General features: G+C 47.4%; 1 protein-coding gene across 7 annotated transcripts in view; it reads left to right on the top strand.

The window, feature by feature from the left end:
* mink1 (misshapen-like kinase 1) overlaps positions 1–15,000 on the top strand; it is a 41,062-nt gene that overhangs the window by 21,101 nt on the left and 4,961 nt on the right. For 2 of the 7 annotated variants that reach the window (XM_077010827.1, XM_077010826.1), the window contains exons 12-31: positions 1–102; positions 768–854; positions 2,200–2,385; positions 5,484–5,654; positions 6,188–6,454; positions 6,605–6,684; positions 7,147–7,247; positions 7,528–7,622; positions 7,821–7,844; positions 8,386–8,534; positions 10,052–10,172; positions 10,313–10,429; positions 10,575–10,686; positions 10,925–11,080; positions 11,252–11,395; positions 11,688–11,822; positions 12,178–12,278; positions 13,790–13,939; positions 14,280–14,439; positions 14,756–14,895. The exon at positions 1–102 is cut by the window's left edge and continues 6 nt beyond it. In XM_077010827.1, the coding sequence (XP_076866942.1) occupies positions 1–102; positions 768–854; positions 2,200–2,385; positions 5,484–5,654; positions 6,188–6,454; positions 6,605–6,684; positions 7,147–7,247; positions 7,528–7,622; positions 7,821–7,844; positions 8,386–8,534; positions 10,052–10,172; positions 10,313–10,429; positions 10,575–10,686; positions 10,925–11,080; positions 11,252–11,395; positions 11,688–11,822; positions 12,178–12,278; positions 13,790–13,939; positions 14,280–14,439; positions 14,756–14,895 (2,598 nt within the window). The remainder of the gene's footprint in view (positions 103–767; positions 855–2,199; positions 2,386–5,483; positions 5,655–6,187; positions 6,455–6,604; positions 6,685–7,146; positions 7,248–7,527; positions 7,623–7,820; positions 7,845–8,385; positions 8,535–10,051; positions 10,173–10,312; positions 10,430–10,574; positions 10,687–10,924; positions 11,081–11,251; positions 11,396–11,687; positions 11,823–12,177; positions 12,279–13,789; positions 13,940–14,279; positions 14,440–14,755; positions 14,896–15,000) is intronic. The other 5 variants (XM_077010830.1, XM_077010829.1, XM_077010831.1 and 2 more) reach the window with 4 other exon arrangements.

The following is a 15,000-nucleotide window of genomic DNA, read 5'->3' as shown; positions in this document are numbered from 1 at the left end:
AGGAAGGAGCGTGAGATGGTCAGGCAGCAGGAGAAGGCCCCGCACCGACGTCTCGACGATATGAGGCGAGAGGAGGACCGCAGGATGGCCGAGAGAGAGCAGGTAGCCAATCACAGCTCAGGAGAGAGAGCAGGTAGCCAATCACAGCTCAGGAGAGAGAGCAGGTAGCCAATCACAGCTCAGGAGAGAGAGCAGGTAGCCAATCACTGCTCAGGAGAGAGAGCAGGTAGCCAATCACTGCTCAGGATTAGCTAAGCGTGGGTGCCCTGTACTGCCACTTTGGGCCTGGCAAGTCTTCAAAGTGGTTACCATGGCTGCAGGCTCCTTTTGCAGTTCTGAACGTGTGGAGGTGTGGAGGTGGTGTGGAGGTGGTGTGGGTGGGGTTGTGCAAGAGTCAACAGTGTACAGCCACATATTCAGTAAAATTCAAAGTGACAGACACACAAACCAATCAGCATGGGTCAGTGTGCCAAACACCTAAAGGACACACAGTCCACTATACATGGACACACACACACACACACACACACACACATTCACTGTCTTTCTGAGCGGATAGAGACACCCCCCCCCCCCCCTCACACCACTCTGGAAACTTCACCACATCTGACATCACACAACCTGTCACTCTTCTTTCAGGTTTTCTCAACCGTTCTCCTTTGCTACTCCTCCCTTCCCTGTCTACCTTTTTTCCCCTCTCTCTTTCCCCCCTTGTGTGTGTGTGTGTGTGTGTGTGTGTGTGTGTGTGTGTGTGTGTGTGTGTGTAGGAGTTTATAAGGCACAAGCTGGAAGAGGAGCAGAGGCAGTTGGAGATCCTCCAGCAGCAGCTGTTACAGGAGCAGGCTCTGCTCATGGTAACAACCCCCCCCCCCCCCCCTCACCCCCTCCCCACCTCTTCCTGCCTTTCCTGTTGGACTTTCCTACCTGCACCTCTTCCTCCTCTTCTCCTCTTCCTCCTTCTCCTGTGTGCAGTTCTGCTGTCAGATCTGATGACTCTCCAAACTGCAGTTTGAAATAATGAGCGTGAAAACAGGGTGAATACACCAAGGTTGAATTCACTATGGTGAATACACCGTGGTGGATACACTATGCTGAATACGCCGTGGTGGATACACTATGGTGAATACGCCGTGGTGGATACACTATGGTGAATACACCGTGGTGGATACACTATGGTGAATACGCCGTGGTGGATACACTATGGTGAATACGCCGTGGTGGATACACTATGGTGAATACGCCATACTTCCTTGAACAGCTGAAGACTCGGAAATACTACAGTGACCAAATGTAGCTACTGATGATACTGCTCCATAAGTTTACGTATATGATTTATATCTTACGCTGGTGAGTTACTCTGACTTTAGTGAGGTGTGTTACGCAGGTGAGTTACTCTGACTTTAGTGAGGTGTGTTACGCAGGTGAGTTACTCTGACTTTAGTGAGGTGTGTTACGCAGGTGAGTTACTCTGACTTTAGTGAGGTGTGTTACGCAGGTGAGTTACTCTGACTTTAGTGAGGTGTGTTACGCAGGCGAGTTACTCTGACTTTAGTGAGGTGTGTTACGCAGGCGAGTTACTCTGACTTTAGTGAGGTGTGTTACGCAGGCGAGTTACTCTGACTTTAGTGAGGTGTGTTACGCAGGCGAGTTACTCTGACTTTAGTGAGGTGTGTTACGCAGGCGAGTTACTCTGACTTCAGTGAGGTGTGTTACGCAGGCGAGTTACTCTGACTTTAGTGAGGTGTGTTACGCAGGTGAGTTACTCCGGAAAGCCGTCAGTGTTCAGTGAGACCAAACAAACAAAGGACTCAGTAACCGAGCTGACCTAGAGAATCGAGGACATTACGGTGTCCTTCAGGAAGAGCGGCATCCTGGAGAGAGAGACTGCGTGAGGGGGAGGTGGCGTCCCGCTGGGGAGCAGGACTCTAGCACTCGGGCCTCTGGAAATGAGACGCGTCACATGGTGTGGGGCGATGGCTGTGTGTGTCCCCTGATCTCTCTGGGTGTGCACGGGTATGGGTGTGTGTGTGTTTGAGCGTGCATGCAGTGTTTTTAGGGGGTGGTGTATGTGAGCGGTGTTGTGTTTTTGAACATACAACCATTTACCAGCCATTAGAGCATGTGTGTGCGTGTGCGCGTGGGTGTATGTGTCTGTGTGCGTGTGTTTATACGTGTGTGTGTGTGTGTGTGTGCGCGCAGGAGTACAAGCGGAAGCAGCTGGAGGAGCAGAGACAGTCTGAGCGTCTGCAGCGTCAGCTCCAGCAGGAACACGCCTACCTCGTCTCCCTACAACAACAACAACAACAACAACAACAACAGGACAAGAAACCCCTCTACCACTACAGCAAGAACCTGGACAACAACAAACCAGCCTGGGCCAGAGAGGTGCTCCACACACACCTATATATTCACACACACACACACACACATATATATATACACACACACACACCTATATATTCACACACACACATATGTATATATACACACACACATACGTGCACCCTCCTCAATGCGAACAGCTTTCACATTATTATGATTCACATCCAAGTCTTTGTCGTAATGGAGCTGTGTGGACACATGCAGTCTTTTCAAATCGGATTTGAGTTATATCTGTATGTGATCCTAGATCGGACTTGGATCCGATTCATGTCCATGCAAATGTGAACAGTCAGATCTGAGTTTATGTGTATTTTATTGCTGTCTGTACACACTTGCTCCGCGCTGTTGTCAGCACTGACTGCCTGGCACTGCGCCAGCCGGGGCAGATTTACCACCATGACACACCCAACTGAAGATGCGGGCGCAGAATTGTATCAGTGTGTGAGAGGACAGATGCGTTCAGATTTCAGATACAGATCACTTGCGGTTCTGAATGTCTGAATGTCAGCAGTAGGTTCAGGACTGGGTTCCTCCTTCCGCACTCTCACACGCACCTCTAATCTTGTGTACAGTGTGAGCAGGCTTGAGAACTGCAGTGCACTGTGGGTAAGGATTAGGGGTGGGAATCGTTTACTATCTCACGATTCGATTCTGATTTTGGTGGCCACGATTCGATTCAAAATCGATTTTCAATTCAAAATCTATTTTCGATTCAAAATGTTTTGATTTATAAAAATTTCTGCTTCAGTCTATAAAATTCGCATGATCTACTACAGTATGCTTTGCAAGACAGAATGACAAACTTGTAAATCAAAGAAGAAAGTGCTCATTTTCATTTAGCACATGCAAGCAGCAGGCACGACGGAGAAATTTTTTCAAACCAACATGTGTTGTGCCAAATTCCGACTCCCCTCGTTTGCACACGCATAAAGACGCTACAGATGATATTCGGGAGTTACAGTGATTATAACTTAGTTCATTGAGCACTCTAGTTTTGTCCTAACTAGATATTTAAACATAATACTGCTGTAATACTGCAAAGTCATGGTCAGATTTGAACTTCAGTATAGTCAGTGTGTATTTTATTTTAAATAATTAACACCCTTGAGGCAGTGTGGCTTTGGACATAGATAATGCCGTGTCGTTTGCTGTGATGGATAATTAAAGTCCGGCTCTAATTTATGCATAGAAACATAAATCGTCTAATTCAAGCATGACAACTCTGAAGACAGGGGGGCAGTCCCCCTGCTTATATACAATCTTAAACACAATTCAGCAGTTCTAACAAGCAGGTTATCTTAAGCACAGCATGTTCCAAAACATAGGCACCCAACAGGCTACTTTGTCTCACATATGTGTATCTCCTAATATGGACTTCCCTAGAGTTAGCGGAAGCAACTGATGTATCAGTTGAACGCAGAGAAAGTTAAATGACCCAAGTATAGTAGCCTAGTGACTACCAGTTAACAGAGTGCTCTTACCATTTGCACTCCCCTTGACCTGGGTCACAGTATAGCACACATGCATAATATGAACTAAACATGGTTACACTGAATCACACTACTTCATTATTGTAGTCCTTCTGCTTAATCAGAATGGACAAATACTAAATCATAAAGTTCATAATGATCTCTTATAATAACTAAACATGATCTAATCAGTAATTTCTGTCACAACAATATAACCTGTAGCGTCTTTATGCGCGGATAAACGAGGGGAGTCTGAATTCGACACACCACCACCTGAAAGCTAAAACTGTTGCACATAAAATGCTACAGGCACCGTTCAGAAACTGATCAGTTCAGTTAAATGTACAGTGAGTCCCCGCTTAATGATGGGGTTAGAGACTGAAAAGTCCGTCGTAAAGCAGTTATCCTCATTAAGCGTGACCCTAGATTTAGATACGCTTGATTGTAAATACAGAATTAAAAAAAAACTAACAATGTTTTCGTGCGTGCGTACAGTTGCCTGCGGTGGAGGCTGCACTGCCTCAGCTTATCGTACACAACACTCCACAACTCTACACAACACTCCACTGTGCTGCCACTGCTCCTCCGCGCACTGCGCAAAAAAAAAAAAAAAGTCGGTTGTAACTCCGGTCCGTCGTTAACTCGTGAACTGTATTCAGTTCAGTAGATATATGCGGCTTACAGCCCAGTGCGGCTTACACAACATTTTCCATAAAAATAAAAAAAAAACTTGGTAGGTGCGGCTTGTATTGAGGTGCGATTTATAGTCCAGAATTACGGTAATTAACAAAAATAAAGTGCTTTGGTAAAATAAACTGCTACAGTTAAATAACATGCACTTCTTTTTATAGGGAGGTTGCAGTACCAAAACACTATGGAACACTATTTTTGCACAAATTAAAGACTAATATTTTTCAGTAGAATAACAAGTGAAAATAAAAGTTTTTTTTAAGTGAAAAATGGCACCAGTAAACTAGCTGCCTCTAAATTTTTCATGAAAGTGTCTCTAGCAACAATAGAACTGGCATTCCCCGGCATTCAGTAAAAACCAAAATGAACCCATATTTTTGCCTTAAACGAAGATGGGACAGGTTGAATATCTCCTTCATCCATTTGTGCCCCAGAACTTGCTGCGTGAAGTCTCGCATAATTTAGTGATTACGTAACGCGAGACTTCACCACGACTTCGATTTTGGGAAATTTAAAATCAATTCTGAATCGTAGTAAATGAGAATAATTTTTTTGGCACACCTCTAGTAAGGATGTAGAGTTAAAATGAAAAGCTGCAGTGTAGTACAGAAGGTTTCTTGAGGAACATTTCTAACATCCAAGCAAACTGTTCCTCTGAAAAGCTTGGGTACTACACGCCAGTTCTGACTACCTCTACATCTGTAACTACAGAGCTCTGCAGATACTCCCAGGAACCTTCTTGAGGTGTGTGTGTGTGTGTGTGTGTGTGTGTGTGTGCGTGCGCATATTAATGCATACACACTCATGCCTTTGACAGACCACACTAGTAGTCTCATTGCTGACACATGCTTTCATATGTCAGGCATTTTTTCCCCTCTCTCATTCTCTCCTTCTCCATCCCTCCCTCTTTCTCTCTCTCTCTCCCTCTCTTCCCCCTCTCAGGTAGAGGAGAGGAGTAAACTGAACAGGCAGGGCTCTCCCAAGATCTGTACCACCGTCTCTGACACAAACATCCAATCACGCTCCGACTCCATCAGCCAATCAGGAGCTGTGCAGGCTGCACAGACTCCGCCCATGCAGAGACCTGTTGAACCCCAGGGTGGCCAGGGCAAGGTGTGTGTGTGGTTTTCATAAGTCATTGTATTTGATTTACAGAGTGATTAAAAAATTTGCCACGTGTACCAGTACCAAATGTACTCAGGGAGGTGCAGTGACAGACGACTGTGCGTGTGTGCGTGTGTGCGTGTGTGCGCGTGTGCGCGTGTGCGCGTGTGTGCGTGTGTGTGTATGTGTGTGTGTGTGTGTGTGCGCGTGTGTGTGTGTATGAGATACACTGCATTGAGAGACTACAGTGGCCAGCACTTCTGTGCTCTTTTCCTCCCTTCATGTCTGCTCTCTCTCTTTCTGCTTCTCTCTCTCTCTCCGTTTGTCCCTCTCCTCCCTCGTCCCTATCTGCTGTTCTGGAACTTTTCTTTCCTGCTCCGACCTCCCTCTCCAAATAAACCGTCCTTCCGTATAAACAAAACCAACACCGTCACCCGGGCTGCTCTTCTGGCTCCGCCTCTTGCTCCGCCCCTTTCCCCGCCCCCTTCCTCATCCTCCCACTGCTGCCCCCTGCTGTCTGTCCCTGGCGCTGGCGTCCGTAGTTCCAGATGGCGCACCTGGTGCCCCTGAAGCCGTACGCTGCGCCCGTGCCCCGCTCCCAGTCCCTGTGTGACCAGCCCACTAAGACCATGTCTGCCTTCCCAACCCAGGACCCCTCCCCCACCCCCACGCCCCGCCCATTACACTCCCGCGAGCTCGTCCGCCAGAACTCCGACCCCACCTCCGAGAGCCCCGCCCCTCAACAGCGCCCAATGAGGGACGACCACGGCCCCTGGATCCGCCTTCCTGAAATTGAGCAGCCTCCAAAAGTGAGAACCTTGTATATTTTGTAATGTACAGTACATTTAAAAATGTAGTATGATGTACAATTAAAAATATATAAAAAGAACATTTGTCAATTTCTGACCCTTTTATGAAAAAAAAGACTGATTTTGTTGTTTGATTGCTCTGTTTTCCAGATTCCTCAGAGAACAGCGTCTATAGCTACGGCTCTCAACACTAACCTGTCGTCTGGCATCAGACATCCAGTGCGAGCCAGGTATAAGACATCCAGTGCTGGCCAGGTATAAGACATCCAGCGCTGGCCAGGTATAAGACATCCAGCGCTGGCCAGGTATAAGACATCCAGCGCTGGCCAGGTATAAGACATCCAGCGCTGGCCAGGTATAAGACATCCAGCGCTGGCCAGGTATAAGACATCCAGCGCTGGCCAGGTATAAGACATCCAGCGCTGGCCAGGTATAAGACATCCAGCGCTGGCCAGGTATCAGACATCCAGCGCTGGCCAGGTATCAGACATCCAGCGCTGGCCAGGTATCAGACATCCAGCGCTGGCCAGGTATCAGACAGGATCTGTCGGAGAGAGAGGCACTTGAACAGTATGATTAATTTGGGACTTTTCCCCAATTTGTGTTAGTAGCCCCTGGTTGGTTAAAGGAGGAGCTTTCTGATTGGTGATTAAGGTAGGCTGTACTTACTGATTTGCCTTTTTCCATGTCAGTAATCCCGATCTGAGCCGCAATGACCGCTGGGAAAGAGGAGAGAGCATAAACCTGTCCAACCTGCCTCAGACCGGATCGCTAGAGAGACATCGCATCCTCAGTGAGTGTGTGTGTGTGCGCGCGCGCGTGTGTGTGAGAGGGAGAGAGAGAGAAGGCTGTTCCAGCATTACACATTACAGTTTTAATGTCTGTATTAAGGCTATTGTGTGTTTTGCAGAAAGTGTTAGTGTTGTTAGCTCTTATTGATCTGCTGTTGTATGCAATATTAGATGTTAATGCTGAGGGAGTTGTGGGGGAGGGTTTGGGTGTTTGCTTTCTTTGGAATGTCAAAATTGTTTGTGTGTGTGTGTGTGTGTGTGTGTGGCGTCGTGTGGTTTCAGGCTCGTCCAAAATGGACTCTTCTCCAATTCTCTCTCACGATGGACGTCACAAACCTGGAGAGTCCCGCACCTCCTCCAGACCAAGCAGACCAGCGGTAATACACCCCAGCAGTCACCGCGTGTCTTTATGCAAACGGGCTTCCTGTTCACCTTTGCCTCCTGTGCGCCTCTCCATATCGGTCCTCACAGCACTCACCACGACTGTTTCTGGAAGTTTCTAACCCTAATAATCCCTCTGCTACTCTTTCTCTGCTTCTCACCCGTTTCTTCTGAATGCTTTCCTCAACCTTCAGAGCTATAAGAGAGCAATAGGAGAGGTCAGTACCCGTGTGTGTGTGTGTGTGTGTGTGTGTGTGTGTGTGTGTGTGTGTGTGTGTGTGTGTGTGTGTGTGTATGCTGTGATCATATTTCGACTAAATGATCTACGGTGAGCATCTGGTTCACTGCACTCATCTGAACGCAACGCCCCGCCTGACCACTAGAGGCAGTAATTAGCCATGTAATTACCGCTTAATGAGTGGGGCGGGCACAGGCAGATTTACTCAGAGTGACCCTCTGATTGTTCCTGACGGCTATTGATCAGCAGTTCTGCTGTTCTGGGATCAGCTGTAGTATTGGGGAGAGGTATCGATTGTAATCCGTCAGTGCAGTAACTGGTCCTGAGTCAGTTAATGCTGTGGGAAACGTGATCAATAGAACTGTGTGAAGTGTTGTAACGTTAGACTTTTTACTCCCAAAGGCTGCATGAATGGGCCCTGTTGTGGTAATATACAATATCCAGGTAATGTAATGTGTGTGTGTGTGTGTGTGTGTGTGTGTGTGTGTGTGTGTGTGTGTGTGTGTGTGTGTGTGTGTCAGGACCACGGGCTGTACTCTAAGGAGCGGGCGGAGGAGCAGCCCCGCCCACCGGTGAAGGCCAACGACTACTCCTCTTCCTCAGAGAGCAGTGAGAGCAGTGAAGAGAGTGAGAGTGGTGAGGGAGCAGAGGAGGAGAGTCCCAGTGACCGGTACACACACACACACACACATATATACACACACATACACGTATATACACACATACACACTAGTGTTGTCAAAAAAATCGATATATCGAAACGTATCGATACTTAACATTCTGAAACGGTACAATACTCGTCGCAAGCGAGGGTCCGCGTGGCGAAAATGACGTAATTGCGGTGGCATCGCACGCTGTCGATTCGTGAGATCGTGCACGTCTCGAATTGCTCGTTTTCGCAATGAACAAAGTCATGTTTGCAGGGTTCATACAAGGTGGAATTAAAGCACTCGTACGGCACTTTCAAGATCCATTTCTATATTTCCCAGCATGTTAAACTTAATTAAGTTAAATATTTATACATATACTTGAAATAATTCGAAATTATTTGCTTTATCACATTATTTAATGGATGTTTATTTTCAAAACTTCACGTTCTCTCATGTTTCGTCCTGGAATTACAAGAGGCTCGTATTTGTTAACGAGAACTGTTCAGTCAGACAGCTATTTGTTGTGAAACGAAGTAGTTACAATTTCAAGCATTTTCAAGTACTTTAGCCTAAATTCCAGCACTTTTCAAACCTGAAACACAAAGTAACATTAAAATTCGTCAGATAAATGTTCCTTCCCCTGTTTTTGAGGGGTGTTTCTTTATACTACTACATATCGTTTCGGACAACACTGCACAGAATGTGACGCGGTAAGTATGAACGCCTCCGCCGTTCGCGCGAGGTGTGCGGAGTCGCGCGCTACGTTAAATTACTTGTGAAAGTATAAACCTAGCTTAACACAACGAAGCTGGCCAAACACCCGAAAGACCGGCACGCAGATTTGTACAAAAAATTCCAAGAAGCTGGTGATTATTCCCATTTCTAGTATTACTACAGCATACAAGATTGTGTCCGATTATGGTATCCTAGCAAATGTTTGACATTTTCTTGGTTTAAGAGCCGTAAGTGCGACAGCATACAGGGAGTAAACAAAGAGTGATCGTACTACAACGGATCAATCATCTATGAATACTGAACTTCTCTAATACTGAAGTTTTAGTTACTTAAAGTTGTTTAAAGAAAAAGGCACTAGCCTTTTTTGACTTCTAAATGTGAATTCCAGAGTGCACTACTATTATTTATGTTCATTTATATTAATGTGCAATTATTTATGTTTCTGTTTTAATGTGGTAGAAACTACACCTTTTATTTATTTGTGAAACAAAATACAATATTCATTTGTTTGTTTATAAAAAAAAATAAAAAGGCTTTAAAACAGAAATGAGCACAGTATCTGACTTTGGTATCGAAAATGGTATCGAATTTCCATTTTTTTAAAGTATCGTATCGAAGTTGTAATTCTTAGTATTGTGACAACACTAATACACACACGTATACACACACATATACACACAAACACATGAATACATACACATACACACATGGATACATACACACACACACACACACACACGCGCACTTAGTGTTGAAGGCCACAGTCACCCATAACCAATACTGTACTGACTCCAACACACAGACCTCGAGATGCAGACTCTGACTCCATCAACACCATGGTGGTCCACGAGGAAGAGGAGGGTGAAGGGGGAGAGGAAGAGCGGGCCGGAGGATACGGTGACCAGACCATGCTGGTCCAGAGGGTGAGATTTGTGTGTGTGGAACTGTTTACAAGTGACTTCACTACATGAGACAACAAGAGAACAATTATGCAATCTGTGTGTGTGTGTGTGTTGTGTGTGTGTGTGTGTGTGTGTGTGTGTGTGTGTGTGTGTGTGTTCAGACTCCAGAGAAGCGCAGTCATAACGGCTACACTAACCTACCTGACGTGGTGCAGCCCTCCCACTCCCCCACTGACTCCGCCTCCCACTCCTCCCCCGGGAAAGACTCCACCTATGACGTGAGAGACTTGCTGCTGCCTTTGTGGTTCAGACTTTATTTAGTCAGTGTTGTTACAATATTTCCTATAAATTTGCATTATTAACGTGACTGTCATTAAGTTCACTGGTTGGAGAAAGACTGATGGTAGTTCTGGTTGTTCTCAGTACCAGTCCAGGGGGATGGTGAAGGCATCTGGGAAAACCTCCTTCACCACATTTGTGGATCTCGGAATGTACCAACCGTCCGGGGGGACGGGGGACAACATGTCTGTGGGAGGTTTGTGGCTCTAATCTGAAAGGTTTCTGTGAGGGGCGCAATATCCATCTCCCAGTTAGCTGACAGAGGTCCACGTCACAGTCAAACTCTACCCACACGTTCCACAGCCTCATTTTACCAGCCACGGAAAATCATCTCCCCCCCCCCCCTCTTTCTCATACACATCCTATGTGTATCATAGTCATAGTAATTCAGGTATTGCACACCATGTGAGTGTATTTGTGAATTGTGTGTGTAGGTCTGGGCTCGCGGTTTGATCAGCTCAAGCTGGAGGTGAGGAAGGGGTCCATGGTTAACGTGAACCCCACTAACACACGACCCGTCAGCGACACCCCCGAGATCCGCAAATACAAGAAGAGGTTCAACTCCGAGATTCTCTGCGCTGCACTGTGGGGTAGGACTCTCTGTGTGTGTGTGTGTGTGTGTGTGTGTGTGTGTGTGTGTGTGTGTGGAACTGCCGAGACTCCAGTAGGATTAATTTTACTTTCAACAAGGCTCGCGCGTATGTGTGTGTGTCGGCACCTGTCTGCATGTATTCTCAGACATAAATGTGTGTGTGTGTCAGGTGTGAACCTCCTGGTAGGAACAGAGAATGGCCTGAAGCTTCTGGATCGCAGTGGTCAGGGGAAGGTCTACCCACTCATCAACTCACGCAGGTTCCAGCAGATGGACGTGCTCGAAGGTCTTAACCTGCTCATCACTATATCAGGTACACTCACACACACACACACATCTCACACTCACACATACATCTCACACTCGCGCACACACACACACATACACACATTTACCAAGGCATTCAGCTATCATTCATTTAGTACATTCAGTACTCATGGACATAATGGACCCTTTCTCTCTCTCTCTCTCTCTCTCTCTCTCTCTCTCTCTCTCTCTCTCTCTCTCTCTCTCTCTCTCTCTCTCTCTCTCTCTCTCTCTCTCTCTCTCTCTCTCTCTCTCTCTCTCTCTCTCTCTCTCTCTCTCTCTCTCTCTCTCTCTCACAGGGAAGAAGAATAAGGTGAGAGTGTATTACCTGGCCTGGCTGAGGAACAAGATCCTCCATAATGACCCGGAGGTGGAGAAGAAGCAGGGCTGGACCACCGTAGGGGAGATGGAGGGCTGTGTGCACTACAAAGTGGGTGAGTGCACACTAAGAACTCAAGAAATGCATCGTGGGTAAACACGAAACCTCCAGGCTGGGATGAGGCAGTGCAGAGTAGACACGTTTGGCCTGCAGATTCATGCTGTGCATATTGGCAGGCAAGCTGTCCGAAGGGAGCGAGCGTTTCCTTCACAACAGACCAAGTGCCCTAGCCAGGACTGCGTCCCCTCTGTAGGGGGGAGGAGGGAATAGAACTCACCACGGCAACGCTGGCCAGGGTTAGCTGAGGCTGCAGGCCTGTAGAAGCTCAGCGATGTGTGGATTACAGAGCAACCTGAAAGCCTGTCATGTTTGATAGGTATGTGTGTGTGTGTGTGTGTGCGTGCTTTCAGTGAAGTACGAGCGTATTAAGTTTCTGGTGATCGCTCTGAAGAACGCAGTAGAGGTTTACGCCTGGGCTCCAAAACCCTACCACAAGTTCATGGCCTTCAAGGTGAGGCTGTCCGGCTCGTACACACTCCTACACGCCAGTGTCCCCACTCTCCTGTTGAATCTCACGTGCTCATACACACTCCTACATGCCAGTGTCCCCACTCTCCTGTTGAATCTCACGTGCTCATACACACTCCTACATGCCAGTGTCCCCACTCTCCTGTTGAATCTCACGTGCTCATACACACTCCTACATGCCAGTGTCCCCACTCTCCTGTTGAATCTCACGTGCTCATACACACTCCTACATGCCAGTGTCCCCACTCTCCTGTTGAATCTCACGTGCTCGTACACACTCCTACACGCCAGTGTCCCCACTCTCCTGTTGAATCTCACGTCAGGGTACCCACGGGTCCTTAAAAAGTCTTAAAATGTCTTAAATTTAGTTTTCCATATTCAAGGCCTAAAAATGTCTTAAAATGTCTGGAATTTTATGAGGGGAGGCATTAAATTATTATAAGTGTGTGTTGTTCAGTTGTTCTGGCGCGATGTGAACTTTGCCGAATCTAGCGCTAATGCAGAAAATAACCGCTCCAGGGTCCTAGTGCTAGATTCCTAGCGTTGGAGTATATGGCCTCAACAGCGTCAACAATTTTCGTTCGCCAACAAACCCCCCCCACCCCCCCGTCAACAATTCTCGTTCGCCGCCACACCCCCCCCCCCGTCAACCTGCATCCCCGGTAATAGTATTATTTTTTCTTGTGAGAGGTATTAAAAAGGTCTTAAAAGTCATTGAATTTGAGATTTAAAAATGTGCAGATACCCTGCACGTGCTCGTACACACTCCTACACGCCAGTGTCCCCACTCTCCTGTTGAATCTCACGTGCTCCTACACACTCCTACACGCCAGTGTCCCCACTCTCCTGTTGAATCTCACGTGCTCGTACACACTCATACACGCCAGTGTCCCCACTCTCCTGTTGAATCTCACGTGCTCATACACACTCATACACGCCAGTGTCCACACTCTCCTGTTGAATCTCACGTGCTCGTACACACTCCTACACGCCAGTGTCCCCACTCTCCTGTTGAATCTCACGTGCTCATACACACTCATACACGCCAGTGTCCACACTCTCCTGTTGAATCTCACGTGCTCGTACACACTCCTACACGCCAGTGTCCCCACTCTCCTGTTGAATCTCACGTGCTCATACACACTCCTACACGCCAGTGTCCACACTCTCCTGTTGAATCTCACGTGCTCATACACACTCCTACACGCCAGTGTCCCCACTCTCCTGTTGAATCTCACGTGCTCATACACACTCCTTCACGCCAGTGTCCACACTCTCCTGTTGAATCTCACGTGCTCGTACACACTCCTACACGCCAGTGTCCCCACTCTCCTGTTGAATCTCACGTGCTCGTACACACTCCTACACGCCAGTGTCCCCACTCTCCTGTTGAATCTCACGTGCTCGTACACACTCATACACGCCAGTGTCCCCACTCTCCTGTTGAATCTCACGTGCTCAGTCACGGTCCGCCTCTCTTCCTTTTTTGTCTAGTCATTCACTGACCTGCCTCATAAACCTCAGCTGGTTGATCTGACGGTGGAGGAAGGTCAAAGGTTAAAGGTCATCTATGGGTCGAGCGCTGGTTTCCATGCCATCGACGTTGATTCTGGAAACAATTACGACATCTACATTCCGGTTCATGTGAGTTTCTAAGACTTGTACAAAACATTCCGATGTATTAATATTTTACAGCTCCAGCTCTTTCAGCTGCACACGACTGTAACAATGAGCCAAATGTGCGTTCTGGCGGCAACTGGTGGCCAGAAAGGGTAGTGCAGGTGTACCAACAGAGAAGGAGACTCGTACTGCAGAATTGGATGATGCAACTGTTCTGCAAAGAAAAACCGTTAGTAATCCTGTGTGTGTGCGTGCGTGCGTGCGTGTGTGTGTGTGCGTGCGTGTGTGCGTGCGTGCGTGCGTCTGTGTGGTGTGTGTTGTGTGTGTGTGTGTGCGTGCGTGCGTCTGTGTGTGTGCGATCCAGATCCAGTCTCAGGTGTTTCCGCACGCGATCGTTTTCCTGCCCAGTTCTGACGGTATGGAGATGTTGCTGTGTTACGAGGACGAGGGCGTCTACGTCAACACGTATGGACGCATCATCAAAGACGTGGTCCTGCAGTGGGGAGAGATGCCCACCTCCGTGGGTGTGTCTCACACACCATCCCACACACCACAAACCATCACACCGCACACACCATCACGCTCCACACACACCTTCGCACACTCCACACACACTCCACACACTCCACAACCTTAATCTGCTCCATCTTACTGTCTCTTGTGACCTCGAGCAGTTTGGTCAGCTGTAACCTCACTGAATATGGACATGAAGACCAGCACTTTATTCATTCTACATGGTAAACATTTACATATGTAATGTAAACATTTACAAACATTTCAAATGCTCCCCTTCTGTGTGTGTGTGTGTGTGTGTGTGTGTGTGTGTGTGTGTGTGTGTAGCCCACATCTGTTCTAACCAGATCATGGGCTGGGGAGAGAAGGCTATTGAGATCCGCTCAGTGGAGACGGGACACCTGGACGGGGTCTTCATGCACAAGAGAGCACAGAGACTCAAGTTCCTCTGTGAGAGGAATGACAAGGTGTGGTGAATACACACACACACACACACACATACAGGATTGACGAGGTTTGAGGAAACGCACATGTGTAACACCATATTTTCGTGTAATGAATGATCACCCTAC

This window comes from Brachyhypopomus gauderio, chromosome 7, assembly GCF_052324685.1.
Source record: "Brachyhypopomus gauderio isolate BG-103 chromosome 7, BGAUD_0.2, whole genome shotgun sequence".
In the NCBI taxonomy this organism is placed as follows: domain Eukaryota; kingdom Metazoa; phylum Chordata; class Actinopteri; order Gymnotiformes; family Hypopomidae; genus Brachyhypopomus; species Brachyhypopomus gauderio.
Note: the sequence above shows the minus strand (reverse complement) of the source record. Positions and strands in the feature narration are given on the sequence as shown.